Here is a 15805-nt window from a genome sequence, read left to right as displayed (position 1 = left end):
CTTAGTTCCAGCTTGCTTCTCTCCTTGATAAGTTTCCATTGTTTCTCATTTTGCCTTTTGGTGCTTTGGAAAATAGTTTGAACCCCCCCCCTCTTCTTTGTGGCAGCCCCTCAAATATTGGAATACTGTTATCATGTCTCCCCTAGTCCTCCTTTTCGTTAGACTGGACATACCCAATTCTTGTTTTTCAACCTTAGCATTGTCACGATACATGAATGGACTGCAACTTCCAGAATTCCCCAGCCAGGACACTGAATTTTGGGAGTTGAAGTACCCCCCCCCCATCTTAACCCAGAGTTGCCTTGCGGTGAAATGGGCATCAAGCAAATTTATTAGATAAATAATATAAAATCTTAAAGCATACTGGCTAGGTTTTTCTGGAGTTGAAATCTTCCTGTCTTAAAGCATGCCAGCTCAGGAATTCTGGGAACTGAAATCCACCCGTCTTAAAAGCATAGGTAAAGTAAAGGTAAAGGTTCCCCCGCACATGTGTGCTAGTCGTTTCTGACTCTAGGGGCCGGTGCTCATCTCCGTTTCAAAGCCGAAGAGCCAGCGCTTGTCCGAGGACGTCTCCGGGGTCATGTGGCCGGCATGACTAGACGCCAAAGGCGCACGGAATGCTGTTACCTTCCCACCGTAGTGGTCCCTATTTTTCTACTTGCATTTTTACGGGCTTTCGAACTGCTAGGTTGGCAGAAGCTGGGACGAGTAACAGGCGCTCACTCTGTTACGCGGCACTCGGGATTCGACCCGCCAAACTGCCGACCTTCTGATCGACAAGCTCAGCGTCCTAACCCACTGAGCCACCGCGTCCCTTCTTAAAAGCATACTGCTTGGGAATTCTGGGAGTTGAAGTCCACCCATCTTAAAGCATACTGTTGGGAATTCTGGGAACTGAAGTCCACCAGTCTTAAAGCATGCTGGCTGGGGAATTCTGGGAGTTGAAATCCATCCATCTCAACATTGCTCTAGTCTAGCGTATGAACCTGCCGTCTAGGACTTCTCAACAAAGCATAGTTGCAACAAACCACAACTCAATCCTAAAAGTGAAAGCCGGCAACTCCATCAACAAATTTCCTTTTTCTAGAACTTCTTCGTTTCCTCAGAGAGCGACAGATCGGCTCAACCACCCAACTGCAACCTTTTTAAGGCAAGCCCAGTAAAATGGGCCATCGAGAACCTGGGAGTAATGCTCGCTCTCGATTTGTTTTGGGTCGGGAAGAAAGGGAAGAAAAATAAAATCCGAGGAGCTTGTTACGCTTGGCCCAAGCAACTGGCTCTGGCAGAGATTTGGGATCCTCGCTGCCGCCCTGCCTTTTCTCCCCACCCCGCTGCTTCAAATATTTAGACCTGGCAAGGTCAGCCGGGGTAACCAAGCTGGCGTGCCGGTTGCCGAGATCCGTCATTCCTAGCTAGAGAGCAGAAAAGGCCTCTTGCCAAGGGGTTGCTAAACCCGACGGCAGAGCACATGAGGGGACAGGTGCCGACTGAAAACACAACAAGGAACAGGCGGTGCAGAGGGGAGGGAGGGAGGGCAGGGATGGCAGGGAAAAAAAGGGCCGGCTGGCTGGAAGACTTACTTTGGCACGAGCGTCTTGTTTTTCTCATAGAAGAGACGCAGGTCTTGAGGACTGCTGGCCTGCGGAGGGAGGGAAAGGAGAGGATTAGTAAAGTTGGACTCACTGCTTGGTTGCGATGCAAGGCTTCGGTAGCCAAATATCAGACTACCCATCCTGGGGGGTCCATCATCACCCTCTGGGGACAGGTCACTGAGGGATTTGGGGAGGATGAAATGAGATGGTGGTGGGCATTCACCCCTGCCCTTCACGATATTCTCTCTCTCTCTCTCTCTCTCCAACCATCCATCATCTATCATCTATCTATCCAACCATCCGATCAATCAATCTTTCTATCTCTGTCTATCTATCTATCTATCTATCTATCTATCTATCTATCTATCTATCTATCCATTCATCATCTATCATCTATCTATCCAACCACCCAATCAATCTGTCTGTCTCTCTCTCTTTCTCTCTCTCTCTATCCATCATCTCTCTATCCAACCACTTAATCAATCTTTCTCTGTCTGTCTGTCTGTATCTATCCATCCATCCATCCATCCATCCATCCATCCATCCATCCATCCATCATCTCTCTATCATCTAACCAACCACCCAATCTTTCTGCCTGTCTCTCTCTATATATATTGATCTATCCATCATCTCTCTATCATCTATCTATCCAACCAACCAATCTTTCTGTCTGTCTGTCTCTCTGTCTCTGTCTCTCTCTCATCTGTTCTTTCTCTCTCTCATCTACCTATCCAACCACCCAATCTCGGGGTGGGTGGGTGAGAGAGCGCAAATAATGTCCTTTATTTGCACATTACTTATCCCACAGTCTGATCGTATCCCATTGTGTTTGTAATACTTCATTGCAACTTCTCTATTGCAGTATGTATCTGTTACAACATGGCTTGTAGCTGCAATCTCTCTCTCTCTCTCTCTCTCTCTCTCTCTCTCTCTCTCTCTCTCTCTCTCTCTCTCTCTCTCTCTCCAACTCAATCTATCTATCTGTCCATCTATTTATCTACCTATCAACTTACGATCACAACTGGGATTAGAATCTCCGTGGTTAAGCAAGAAAGAGGCTTCGCAAACGTTTTGCCATGATTGTTAAGCGAAATTGTTAAGTGAATCATGCAGTTGTTAAGCGAATCAACTTCCCCCCACTGACATTGGTTGTCAGAAGTCGGTTGGGAAGGCTGCAAATGGTGATCACCGGAGCCGGGATGCTACAACCATCGTAAACTGAGGCCAGTTGCCAAGTGCTCGTATTTTGATCATGTGACCATGAGGATGCTTTGAGGGTTGTAAATGGGTGTACTGGTTATAAATCACTTTTTAAAGTGCTGTTGTAACTTTGAATGGTCTCTAAACAAATGGTCATAAGTCAAGGATTATCTGTAATATTTATCCGGTCGACAACAAGTAAAATTTCAAAGAACAAAACAGAACAGCCACAGAGGGAAGCAAGTAGATACAATAATATACTAAACCACAGAATATAACTTTTGCTCATGTGTTACTATGTGAGTACAGTTATTTATTTATCCAGATGATAAATCTAAAGCAGGAAGAGGTCTAAAATAAAAATAGAAACAATGCGTCCCCTACAGTTAGTAGTTAAAATGCATCAAACCATGGTGTATTTTTAAAACAAAGGTAAATAGGTCTTTGATACCTGGCTTTCATCGCAGCCATACAAAATTCAGCTGCTGTACACACGATTTATGATTCTAGATCCTGAAGAAGATTCGTGTGAAATTGATCTCGCCTTCCATGGAATTTATCTGCCTCTCACAATACTGACGTTGGCGTGTTTGGTCTCTAGTAAATCCTGAACCAAAATCCAACAAAATGCTTGCCTTGGAAATGGCTACTTGCTTGTAAGGACCACTGTTTGCAACACTTCATGTAATAATTTTGGGGTGCCCCTTTCTTTCCCAAAGCTCACTGGCAAACTGAATCAAGCTTTGCTAATAAGATTATTCCCTCTCTCTGTCTCTCTGTCTCTCTGTCTCTCTGTCTCTCTCTCTCTCTCTCTCTCTCTCTCTCTCTCTGTGTGTGTGTGTGTGTGTGTGTGTGTGTGTGTTTATGCCTGCATGTACACCTTAAAATCAATGTTGACTTTTGGCAATTACCTGGACGGATCCCTGAAGTTTTCTTGGCACTGTTTTTCATAAGTGGTTTGCCATTGCTTCCTTCCTAAGGGCTGAGACAGGGTGACTGGCCCAAAGTCACCCAACTCAGTTTGTTCCTAAGGCAGGACTAGAACTCAGAGTCTCCTGGTTTCCTGCCTCTTGCCTTCGCCATTACACCAAACAGACCCTCCCAGGCCTTCTAACATCTTATCAGAAGGACGTATTGTACCTTCCAATATTTTTTTTATAGCCGTTGGCCCACCAATAGACCTTATAATAGATGATGTTTATTATTATAGCTTAAATGGACTCCAGAAGATGGTAGAGGACAGGAAAGCCTGGAGGAACGTTGTCCATAGGGTCGCGATGGGTCGGACACGACTTCGCAACTAACAACAACAACAATTATTATTATAGGTCAGGGGGTCTTCAGCCTGGAACTTTGTGCTTAACAGATGCACTTTTATTGAGGTCGGTTTCAAGAAACGATCAGGACAAGATGCCATAATAAGCCTCTGATCGGCTTCATAGCTGGGTCTATGTTTATTTTACGCACGCATGCACCCGGCCTGTTTCGTGACGTGGACCGTTGGCATCTGGCTTAAAAAATAAGATGTTTGCAACACGAGTAGACGAAGGGGAAGGCGGTGTGATCCATTGGGGGCAACGCTGAATGCTGTGGGTGGGGTGAGATCAAGGTCCCCCCCCTCCCCCCTTTGGCTTAGAAGGAAAGTGGGTCAAATGACAGATTCCAGAAGGTCCAGCATCTCTCACCTGCTTGCAAGAAAATGGCTCTAACAGATCAGCTCTCCTTCAGCTGTGCAGTCTTGGGATCTGTTCCCCAAATAAAGTGATAGGAAAAGCAGCTGGCCCCAGAGAGCGTTAAAACCACTTATGAAGCACGTGGAGAAGCCCAAGCAAGACAGCAAAAGGGCAGGAAGGAAATAGTTCAAGCTTTTAAGAGGAGTGGACTTCAACTCCCAGAATCCCCCACTGACCAAAAACCATCATAACAAATGATACGGATGGGATTGTGGTGCCTGAATTCGGGAGGACCACAGAACAAATCCTTTTTTTCACTCCTTTAACCACCTTGTTGGGATATTAACAGAGGGATAGAATCGACATCACGTGAAGTGTTAATGCCACTTCATAACGCCTTGGTAAGGCCAAATCCAGTTTTGGTCATCACGATGTAAAAAAGATGTTGAGACTCCAGAACGAGTGCAGAGAAGAGCAACAAAGATGATCAGGGGGCTGGAGGCTAAAACATATAAGGAACGGCTGCTGGAATTGGTGTGTCTAGTTTAAGGAAGAGAAGGATGAGGGGTGACATGATAACAGGGTTCCAGTATCTCAGGGGCTGCCCCAAAGAAGAGGGAGTCAAGCTATTCTCCAAAGAGCCCAAAGGCAGGACAAGAAGCAACAGATGGGAACTCATCAAGGAGAGAAGCAACCTGGAACTAAGGAGAAATTTCCTGACAGTGAGAACAATTAATCAGTGGAATGGCTTGTCACTAGAAGTTGTGGGTGCTCAATCACTGGAGGTTTTCAAGAAGAGACTGGACAGCCATTTGTCTGGAATGGTACAGGTCAGGGGTGTCAAACTGCTGGCCCACGGGCCAAACGCGTCACGCGGAACCCGCCTCCCCCCATTGCCGTCAATGGCAAAACAGTCCTGATACGTTGCGCGACGTCATGTGACGTCGCGAGTTTGACATGTCTGGTATAGGTCTTCCTGCCTGAGCAGGGGGTTGGACTAGATGACCTCCAAGGTCCCTTTCAACTCTGTTATTCTGTTATTTCATGACAGTGGGAAGAATTAACCAGTGGAACCACCTGCCTCCAGAAGTTGTGAATGCTCCAACACTGGAGGTTTTTAAGAAGAGACTGGGCAGCCATTTGCCTGGAATGGCACCGGGTCTCCTGCCTGAGCAGGAGGTTGGACTAGATGACCTCCGAGGTCCTTTCCCAAGCTATTATTGCGTTATGTCTTGGTTTCTCCTAGGATTTCTGAGCAACCTTTGGCCGAGCTGTTGGAGACTTTGACAAATTCAATTTCCAGGATACCAAGAGGGCAGCCAGATTGGGCAGAGGCAGCAGGACACTTACGATGTCTCCGTCTCCTGCCAGACCCAAAATACACACTCAAGTTGGCCGGAAAGAATTGCTGAACCAGCAGCATGAAGAGCACCAGTGAGCAAAACATAGGAAACACACGGCTTCCACACGACATGTGGACAGCTTAAAAAAGAAAAAGAAAAAGGCAGCAACGTGTTTGCAGTTGGTTTTTTACATGATTCAATGTCAGCTTCCTCTCCCAACAGGTTAGACTTGAAACAGGGAGCCAGGCGTCCAAGCATCCAGAATTTTCAGATAAGCAGATTTTTATGGAAGAAAAGCCAGGAAATCACCATGAAAAATGTCAACAGCTGCTGAGTGTCAAGTGCTGAGTACTATTTATAATAACTGGCGTTCAAAAACTCTTGCCCCTTTCCCCGCTGCTCTGTTTAAGCCATGATGCTTGCCTGGTTTGAGGGCTTAGTGCCCGGTTTGTAAACCATAGTTTTCTTTACTGGCTTGATAAGTTTTGAGAGCTCACCCCACTCATGGGGAAGGGGGAAAAGGGAAGAGTTTATTTATTTATTTATTTTATTTTTATTTATTTTTATTACATTTATATCCCGCCCTTCTCCGAAGACTCAGGGCGGCTTACAAGCTTAGCAGTAGCCTTCATTCTATGTATATGCCTGCTTGTTAGGGCTTTCACACACACCCCAAGCGGCATTATTACAAAGTCAGCTTATTGCCCCCAACAATCTGGGTCCTCCTTACAACACCTTTCATTATAGAAGCAACCAGAATAAATCAGAACTAGCAAGAACAATCCCATTAATGACCTATAAAGCCCTAAATGGCTTGGGTCCGGGATATCTGAGAGATATCTGAGAGATATCTGAGGGATATCTGAGGGAACACCTGCTGCCGGCATCAAGTTCCCTTCGTCCTGTGTGCTCCCACAGGGTCGGTCTTCTCAGGGTGCCGCCGGCAAAGGATTGCCGGAGGGCGACACCCAGGGGGAGGGCCTTCTCTGTGGGCGCGCCGGCCCTTTGGAACCAGTTACCCGTAGAGCTCAGGACTGCCCCAGATTTTCGTTCGTTCCGCCGGGACCTGAAGACCTGGCTCTTTGAGCTTTCCGGCCAGGACTGAGAACTTTTAATATTTAACCTATTGCAATTGGGTTTTTAATTAGAGTTAAGGGTTTTAGATTTTAATTAAGGATAATTTATTTTAATTTGTTATTAACTTTTGTATTGTTATATTGTTTTAATCGCCTTGTGAACCACCCTGGGTCCTACGGGAGAAGGGCGGTATATAACTTTAAATAATAAATAAATAAATAAATAAATAAATAAATAAATAAATAAATAAATAAATAAATAAATAAATAAAAAAAACAAATCCAGTCAAGGCAGATGTCAAGAAAAATGAACAAGGCTTGACGTCCCAATGAAATAAAACTCCCTTTAAATATCTTTTTTTAAAAAAAGGTGGGATCTTTATGGATTTGGGGGACTCAAGAGTTCCAAAGGGTCGGGACCACCACAGAGAAGGCCTGTCATCTCACCCAGGAGTTGTGGTTTATTCAACAAGCCATGGCTTTGATTTCCAAGCCAGGGAAAGCAAATCGTGTGGCTAGAATGTAGAAGTACCATTAAATTTTTTTACTATTTATTCGTTATAGTAGAAAGCTCTTGCTTGGTCTCTCTCTAGAAGTGGTTCTCTAGATAGCTGGAAATCGGGGCGCTCCATCACTGGAGGTTTTTAAGAAGAGACTAGACATTCACCTGTCTGAGACAGTATAGGTCCTCCTGTTTGAGCAAGGGGCTGGACTAGAAGACCTCCAAGGTCCCTTCCAGCTCTATTCTAATGACGGCTGCTAGCGTCCCAGGTTCAAGTGGTCCCCTTTTGTTCCCCTCTGGCAAGCCAAGTCAACGAGGAATCCAGATTCACTTAACAATCGTATTGCTAACTTCACAACTGCAGTGATTGCCTTAACAACTTTGGCCAGAGAGGTCATAAAATGGGGCAAAATTCACCTAACAAATCTCTCGCTTAGCAACAGAAATTTTGGGCTGAATTGTACTCGTAAGTTGTAAAGGTAAAGGTAAAGGTTCCCCCGCACGTGCGTGCTAGTCGTTTCCGACTCTAGGGGCCGGTGCTCATCTCCGTTTCAAAGCCAAAGAGCCAGCGCTTGTCCGAGGACGTCTCCGTGGTCCTGTGGCCGGCATGACTAGACGCCAAAGGTGCACGGAACGCTGTTACCTTCCTACCATAGTGGTCCCTATTTTTCTACTTGCGTTTTTACGTACTTTCGAACTGCTAGGTTGGCAGAAGCTGGGACGAGTAACAGGCGCTCACTCTGTTACGCGGCACTCGGGATTCGACCCGCCAAACTGCCGACCTTCTGATCGACAAGCTCAGCGTCCTAACCCACTGAGCCACCGCGTCCCTCATACTCGTAAGTTGAGGACTACCTATATAGGCTGAACTGGGAATCAGTTGTCTACAACCAGGCCTTTCTGACAAAATGCTGTAGTATTTTGCTCCTTGCGCAAGCTCGTTTTGCTTTGTGATATTCTGGCTGCTGTTTAAAATGGACCTTTATGGGGTGTATTTATTCATCGTTTCCACCGGTTGCATGACATGCGCACTGGGGAACTAACAACACCATCAAACAAAAAGTATTAAAATAAAATCATTAAATTTACGGGGCCTCCCCGTAAGGAACAATGCCCTTGTCTGTCTTTACAACTTTGTGGAAACTTTTGCTTGCTTTTAGTGTGCTGGAGCTGCCCATTCTTTTAAAGGTCTCCTGCGGAGGCGACATTTGCATAACATTAAATGGCTTTGGGCAATATATGCAAATCTGACTGTTTTGGATTTTTCCTTCCTTTTCCCAGGACAGTATTTGAGGTCTGTTGTTGTTGTTATTATTATTATTATTATTATTATTATTATTATTATTATTATTATTATTATTATTATTATTATTATTATTATTATTGTTATTGTTGTTGTTATTGTTGTTGTTATTGTTGTTATTGTTATTATTATTGTTATTGTTATTATTTAAAAGACCAGTTTGCTGGAAGGCAGGCATTTCTGCATTTTGATAGCTTTCTAAAATTCATCCTTTTATCTAATTGGCATTCATCTCTCTCTCTCTCTCTCTCTCTCTCTCTCTCTCTCTCTCTCTCTCTCTCTCTCTCTCTCTCTCTCTCTCTCTCTCTCTCTCTCTTGTGTAGATAACCCGTGCTGAAGTCAGGCATGAGTTGATTAAGGGTGGTTGACCTTGATTAGTTTCTTGGAAAGGAGAATATCAGAAGCCTCTCTCAAGATTGTCCCCCAAAAGCCTCTCTCAAGATTGTCCCCCAAAAGTCACAGAAATGCTTAACAGAAACCCACTTTACACGGTTCTGGAGAAAACTTGATGGACATGTCCAGAAAGACCCAAGGATCCCACTTGATTCAAAGGACACTTTGAGATCACGGAAGAATCTTAAGTGTCAACAATTCATCCTCTACTAATAGTAACCATAAGAAGATTCTTAAGTCAACCTGGAGCTTTTCCAAATACTCAGAGGCGTTCACATACACACAGCTGTGGAGTGTACAAGTGACAAGCATCAAGTACAGAAGTTACAGATTTAGCCCCATCTAAGGAAACAGCTCTCAAATGCTGCCCTCAAACAGGTTGGTTGGCCACAGTGACTTAACTTGATACCATTAAACCACAAGGAGATGAATTCACATAATATGCTAAGCCATCAACCAGGATTTCATAAACCTGAAGAACAGAAGAATTGAAAGGAATATTGAAAATCATTCAACCGGACCCCCTGCCCAGTACAGAAATTCACTACGGCATCTTCATAAGCCACCCACCCTATTTAAACATGTCCAGTGAAGTCTATATTTCTTGTTTCTTGTCCTGAGTTGGAAGAAGTCTGAATAAGTCTGCCTCATCTTCTCAAGACAGCCCTTCAGATGCTAGTGGGTTTTACTGGTTGAGTGAGGGACATATAAAGAACGGTTGCTGGAATTGGGTATGTCTAGTTTAATGAAGAGAAGGATGATAGCAGTGTTCCAATATCTCAGGGGCTGCCACAAAGAAGAGGGGGTCAATCTACTTTCCAAAGCCCCTGAAGGCAGGACAAGAAGCAAAGGATGGAAACTCATCAAGGAGAGAAGCAACCTGGAACTAAGAAGGAATTTCCTGACAGTGAGAACAATTAGTCAGTGGAACTGCTTGCCTCCAGAAGTTGTGAATGCTCCAACACTGCACGTTTTAAGAAGAGGTTGGACAATGATTTGTCTGAAATGGTATAGGGTTTCCTGTCTGAGCAGGGTGTTGGACTAGAAGACCTTCAGAAGTTGTGGGTGCTCCATCACTGGAGGTTTTTAAGAAGAGACTGGACAGCTATTTGTCTGGAATGCCAAAGGGTCTCCTGCCTGAACAGGGGCTTGGACTAGAAGACCCTTCCAACTCTGTTATTCTGTTCTGTTCTGAAGTCCACTCCAGACTAAACCCATCCAATTCCTTCAGCTGTCCACCTTATCGAGTATTTCCTGCTAGCCTCTTATCATCTGGGTTGTCCTAAAAGGTCAACCTAACCCCAACACATAGATGGGCTAAGCCAACTTGGGAAGGCCACAAAAATGACATCGAAGTCATCCTTGGAAGGTCCTTAGCAGGGTTACACGTTACACCCAAGGACCGGTCAACGGAGAACCTTAGAAACAGGTCACAATACCCAAAGGTAAAATGGAAGATTCCCAAGGAATCTGGTCTTCTACAAATCGAAACAGAATAAACAGAATCATCTCGTTGACCGTAATTCAATTGCTTAAAAGGTCTTGGGGCAGCACAATCTAGAATCAGTTGAAATATTTACACAAAAACACACTTGATTGGGTCTATTTATTCAGAAACAACTTCAAAAACCTTTAGTTATCTCCAGAGGGGGACTAAGCCAGTGGCCCTCCGGCTGTGTAAAAATCACCACAAGAAAATATCCTACCCAAAAGATCTCTTTCTCTTCCTAGGACCAAAGATACAAAGAACAACCTTTTAAAGTCAGGGAAGTGGTAAGCCTTTCACATTTTAGGAGGCAAATCCTTCGCTCCAAACACAGTCCCTGGTCACAGAAACTGTGTCTTCTTCTCCAAGCTTCCAAAGGACAACACAGGCAGTCCTCGACTTACCACAGCTCATTTAGTGACCGTTCAAAGTTACAACGGCACTGGGAAAAAAGAGTCTTATTTTTTATTTTTATTTTTATTTTAATTTTAATTCCATTTATATCCCGCCCTTCTCCGAAGACTCAGGGCGGCTTACAAGCTTAGCAGTAGCCTTCGTTCTATGGATGACCATGTTTCACACTTACGACCGCTGCAGCATCCCCACCACGGTCACGTGATCAGAATTCAGGCACTTGGCAACAGACTCGTATTCACGACAGCACTGATCATTTGGGCCTTTCCTCCTGCTCCTTGTACAGACAGTCCCTGACTTACAACCGTTCATTTAATGACCGTTCAAAGTGACAACGGCATGGAGAAGAGAGACTTGTGACCATTTTTCGCATTTACGGCCACGGCAGCATCCCCCTGATCATGGGATCCAAATTCAGCTGCTTACGTGGCCTCCTTTTTCAGCCCCAAACTCTATGGGGAAGTCAGATTCACTTAACAACTGTAGCAAGGCAGGGCGTAAAATGGGGCAAAGCTCGGTTAACAACTGTCTTGCTTAGCAATGGAAATTTTGGCCTTGGCTGTGGTCGTAAGTCGAGAACCACCTGTACAGTACCTCCCCTATGTCCTCCATTCAAAGGCCCCCGTTTTGCCTTCTTCCTTTATCTCTGTTGGAGATGTCATCCCTCTTCACCAAATCATCCCTCCCACAGTGCACAATGGAAGGATCGCCTGATGGCCTACTTTTCATCTCTATTCTGCTGTTATTACATACGCAAAAAAAGTTAAAGCATGCTGGCTGGGGAATTCTGGGAACGGAAGTCCACACACACTGGCTGGGGAATTCTGGGCGCTGGAAGTCCACCCAATCTTTAAAAGTCGCCAAGTTTGTAAAATACCAATTTTAAAGCAAGCCTGTGTCCATCAGAAGCCAAAATTCAGTGTAGCCCGGAAACTGTGCAACAGCAACACGCTTAAGAAACTCCCAAAGTCACAGGGGAAATGAGCAAAAATGAACTTTTCATCTTACCTGAAAAGGTGCTTTTCCTGTTAGACACTGGTAAATTATTGTCCCAATGCTCCACAGGTCAGCTTTGGCATCATAATGCTGGGACATAATTACTTCCGGAGCCTACAGTGGGGGAAAAAAAAACCACATGGGTGGTCTGATCCGCTTTGAAGTTACCCCAAAACTGGTGACATCCCCCCTCCCCTCCCAGCACAGGATTTGAGAAAGCTGATGGATTTAAGTTTCTTTGCAAATTAAAACTGGGTGGTAATGAAAGGGAGGACAACAAGCTATGCTATAATTGAGTCAGAGTCTGCTTTAATGAGGAAAGAAATCCCCGAATTTAATCACGCACGGACGGGAAATAAAATAAAATAACATAAAAATAAAAACCAACCAAATACCTTAGCCCTTGGTCAGCTAAAGCTGGGGGGGGGGGGAAATAAAAGATTCAAATATGCACTCTAAGCAACTCAGCAGCCTCGTCTTCATTCGGTTGGCCCAATGAGTCGTTGGCCTCCAGCCAACCCCGGGGAAAACTGCCAACACCTTTGTACCAAAAACAAAGAACGAAGCGTGCATGTAAACATCTTAACCAAGGAGTGCTTGCCAGCTGCCAAACAAGGTAAAAAACAGCAAAGTAGAAGCCACGGCCTGCCTTACTCAAAAGTAAAAGATAAAGTTTTCTCCGCAATTGTTTTTATTGGGTATTGTTGTAGATTGCGATGTTAAAGAAACCAATTTGGTGTTGAATTTGATAACAGCAGCACGGTTACTGGTGGGACAATATTGGAAGAAGGATAGTTTGCCTACTATAGAAGAATGGGTGCTTAAAGTTTCGAATCTTGCAGAAATGTCTAAGATTTCTGCTTATTTGAAGGATCATTCACAGGAAAGATATATCTCAGTTTGGAGGAGATGGATAGATTATATTCAGAACAAATATGGGACTAAAAAGTTCCATTTAGCTTATGAGTAGATTTTAGTGGGATATTGTTATTGGCACTTTGTTTGTAGTTATGTTAAAGGGGAGTTAAAGCACATTATGAACTTGGTTAATTGTATATTATGCATAATTTTTATTTAGAATATGATTATTATAACTATAATCCTGTATTTAGCTCTGGGAAGTGGGGGAGGGGGAAGTGGGCGGGTTTGGGGTGGGGGGGATTTGGGGATATATTGTAAAATCTTGTTTTTGTAAAACTTTTTAATTAAAAAAAAGTAAAATTATGTGTGTGTGTGTGTGTGTATGTATATGTGTGTGTATGTATATGTATATGTATATGTATATGTATATGTATATGTATATGTATATGTATATGTATATGTATATGTATATATATTTGCTTTTCTCGTTCAGGCATGTCAACCTTGTGGGGGAGGAACAAGGACACCCCTCCCAACTCTGCTTCCCACAACAAGCCAGCAAGGTAGGTTGAGCGGACTCGCTGGGAAAGAAGTTGGAGGAATGAGCTCCTTGACTGCAGGGCTTTCAACGGAGGCTGGAGGAACAGATTTTTCAGAGATAAAATAGAATAGAGCTGGAAGGGACCTTGGAGGTCTTCTAGTCCAGCCCCCCCCCCCCCGTTCAAGCAGGAGACCCTATACCATCTCAGACAAGTGACTGTCTAGCTTCTTCTTAAAAATCTCCAGTGATGGAGCGCCCACGATTTCTGGTGGCAAGCTGTTCCACTGGTTGATTGTCCTCACTGTCAGGAAGTTTCTCCTTAGTTCCAGGTTGCTTCTCTCTTTGGTCAGTTTCTAATCATTGTTTCTTGTCCTGCCCTCTGGTGCTTTGGAGAATAACGTGGCCCCCTCTTCTTTGTGGCAGCCCCCCAAATACTGGAATATTGCAATCATGTCTCCCCTATTTCTTCTTTTGATTGGCCAAACCCAAGTCCTGCAGCCGTTCTTCGTATGTTTTAGTCTCCAGACCTTGGATCATCTTAGTTGCTCTTCTCTGAATTTTTCCCAAGGTCTCAACATCTTTTTTGTAGCATGGTGACCAAAATTGGCTGCAGCATTCCAGATCTTTGAGTGACCCCTTGTTGATCCCCTTTTGCGACCTTCTGACAAGCAAAATCAAAGGGGGAAAATCCGGATCCACTTAACAACTGTGTTGCTAACTTAAAAACTGCAGCAGGGTCGTAAAATGGGGGTAGAGCCCACTCGGCCACAGAAATTAGTCAAGCACTACCTGTATTTAAAATCCACTGGTCTCCACCCACCCACCCACCCACACCAAGTTTTGTGTTAAAAATATAACACTGCACAGTATCTCATTTTGTTATATATCAAGATATTAATAACTCTGCCCGCTCTGGCTTTGCGTGCAAGCCAAAAACAAAACAAAACAAAACCAACTCCACACCTGGCAACATCTGTAGTAGATATGCACAGGAAGGCATTGTGTCTCCTTTGGGCGAAGTCACCAAGCAACACAAAACGCAACACCCTGAGCCTAGCAGAATGCCAAAAAAAGAGAGTAATGACACTGTCAGCTTCAGAATGCTGATGGCCCTGCTGGGTGTGTTTGATTTCAGCCAGTAATCTGAAGGGAGAACAGCTTCCTGGTTCTTCCTTTTGACCCCGCCCAGATTCATAAGGGTCAGCCTAGCCAGGTCGATCCAACAGGAAGCACGCCCAGGTGAGCTAATTCGACTTCATTGTAAAGCTACATTAAGAGAATCTTCAAAGATCTCTCCTTCCAAGGAACGGCCGGGGTTGATTTCCTTCAGGATCGACCGACTGGCTCTCTCCAAGGGACTCAAGAGTCTTCTCCAACACCGCAGTTCGAAAGCATCCATTCTTTGGCGCTCGGCCTTCCTGATGGCCCAACTCTCACAGCCGTACGTTACTCCTGGGAAAAGCAGAGCTTTGACTTGACGGACCTTTGTCCAACGTTTGCCTGGTTGACTTCTTTGTAGTATTTAGATCCTGGTCAAATATCAGCCTTTTTCCCTCTTCTCCTCTTCCTCCTCCCAGGGGGAAAAAAAGGGCTTCTAATGTCAGTTGCTCTCTTTTTCCAATCTGAAGACTTCCTCAAAGAACCCCAGACCATGTGTTGCAACAGCCCTGCAGGCAGTCTGGCCAGTGTCTCAATTGACAGGAGGTGCTGAGGAACCTGTTCAACTTTCCAACCTGTACAGTACATTCTATTTCAAGACCATAAAACATCGGAACAAAGCATGTAGGCCAGGGGGAGGAACTCCAGGGTTGGATCAGACCAAGAGGCCACCTTGCCCTTATCGTGTCATACCATGGCAGTCAAAGGCACCCCGCAGTTCAGGAGAAAGGACAGGGCAAATGGTATTTAAGGGTGGGCTCCTATCAACCAGAAGATCATCAACAGCCATTGACTAGTCCCAACTTAACAGCTCAGGATCTACGTGAATTTGCCCTGCCCATCTCAAATTCCATAGAATGCATCTAGCTTTGGCCTAGTGTGGAGGCCCTGACATGACTCAAGAGAAGGTCGGAAGCAACCTTAGAGGTCAACTAGCCCAGTCCAGGATCCACTGGACCAGGGGTGTCCAACTGTCGGCCCGCAGGCCAGAGGCGTCACCAGGAAACCGTGCCCACCCCATTGCTGGCAATGGGGAAAAAGCTCCGACACGTTGCGCAATGTCACGTCATGTCTGCACTAGAGTATCTTTAACAGATGATCATCCAGCCTCTGTTAGGAGACCTGAAAGCCAACTGCCCACTTCATGTGGCAGCCTATTCCACTGTTTCAGAGCACCCATCCGGTTCCTTCTGATGTCTGCCTTGAACTTATCACCTTGTAGTCTGAACCCACTGGTTCTGTTCCTCCCCTCTGGAGCAACAGAGAA

The 15805-nt window shown here is 44.8% G+C and overlaps 1 protein-coding gene across 4 annotated transcripts in view; it reads right to left on the bottom strand.

Moving 5' to 3' along the window:
• ULK1 (unc-51 like autophagy activating kinase 1) overlaps positions 1-15805 on the bottom strand; it is an 83521-nt gene that overhangs the window by 43986 nt on the left and 23730 nt on the right. For all 4 annotated transcript variants that reach the window (XM_081339115.1, XM_081339114.1, XM_081339117.1 and 1 more), the window contains 2 exons: positions 11991-12092; positions 1581-1639 (listed from right to left, as the gene is read on the bottom strand). In XM_081339115.1, the coding sequence (XP_081195241.1) occupies positions 1581-1639; positions 11991-12092 (161 nt within the window). The remainder of the gene's footprint in view (positions 1-1580; positions 1640-11990; positions 12093-15805) is intronic.

The sequence above is a fragment of the Vipera berus genome (assembly GCF_964194415.1).
Source record: "Vipera berus genome assembly, chromosome: 14".
NCBI classification, from domain to species: Eukaryota; Metazoa; Chordata; class Lepidosauria; order Squamata; family Viperidae; genus Vipera; species Vipera berus.
Note: the sequence above shows the minus strand (reverse complement) of the source record. Positions and strands in the feature narration are given on the sequence as shown.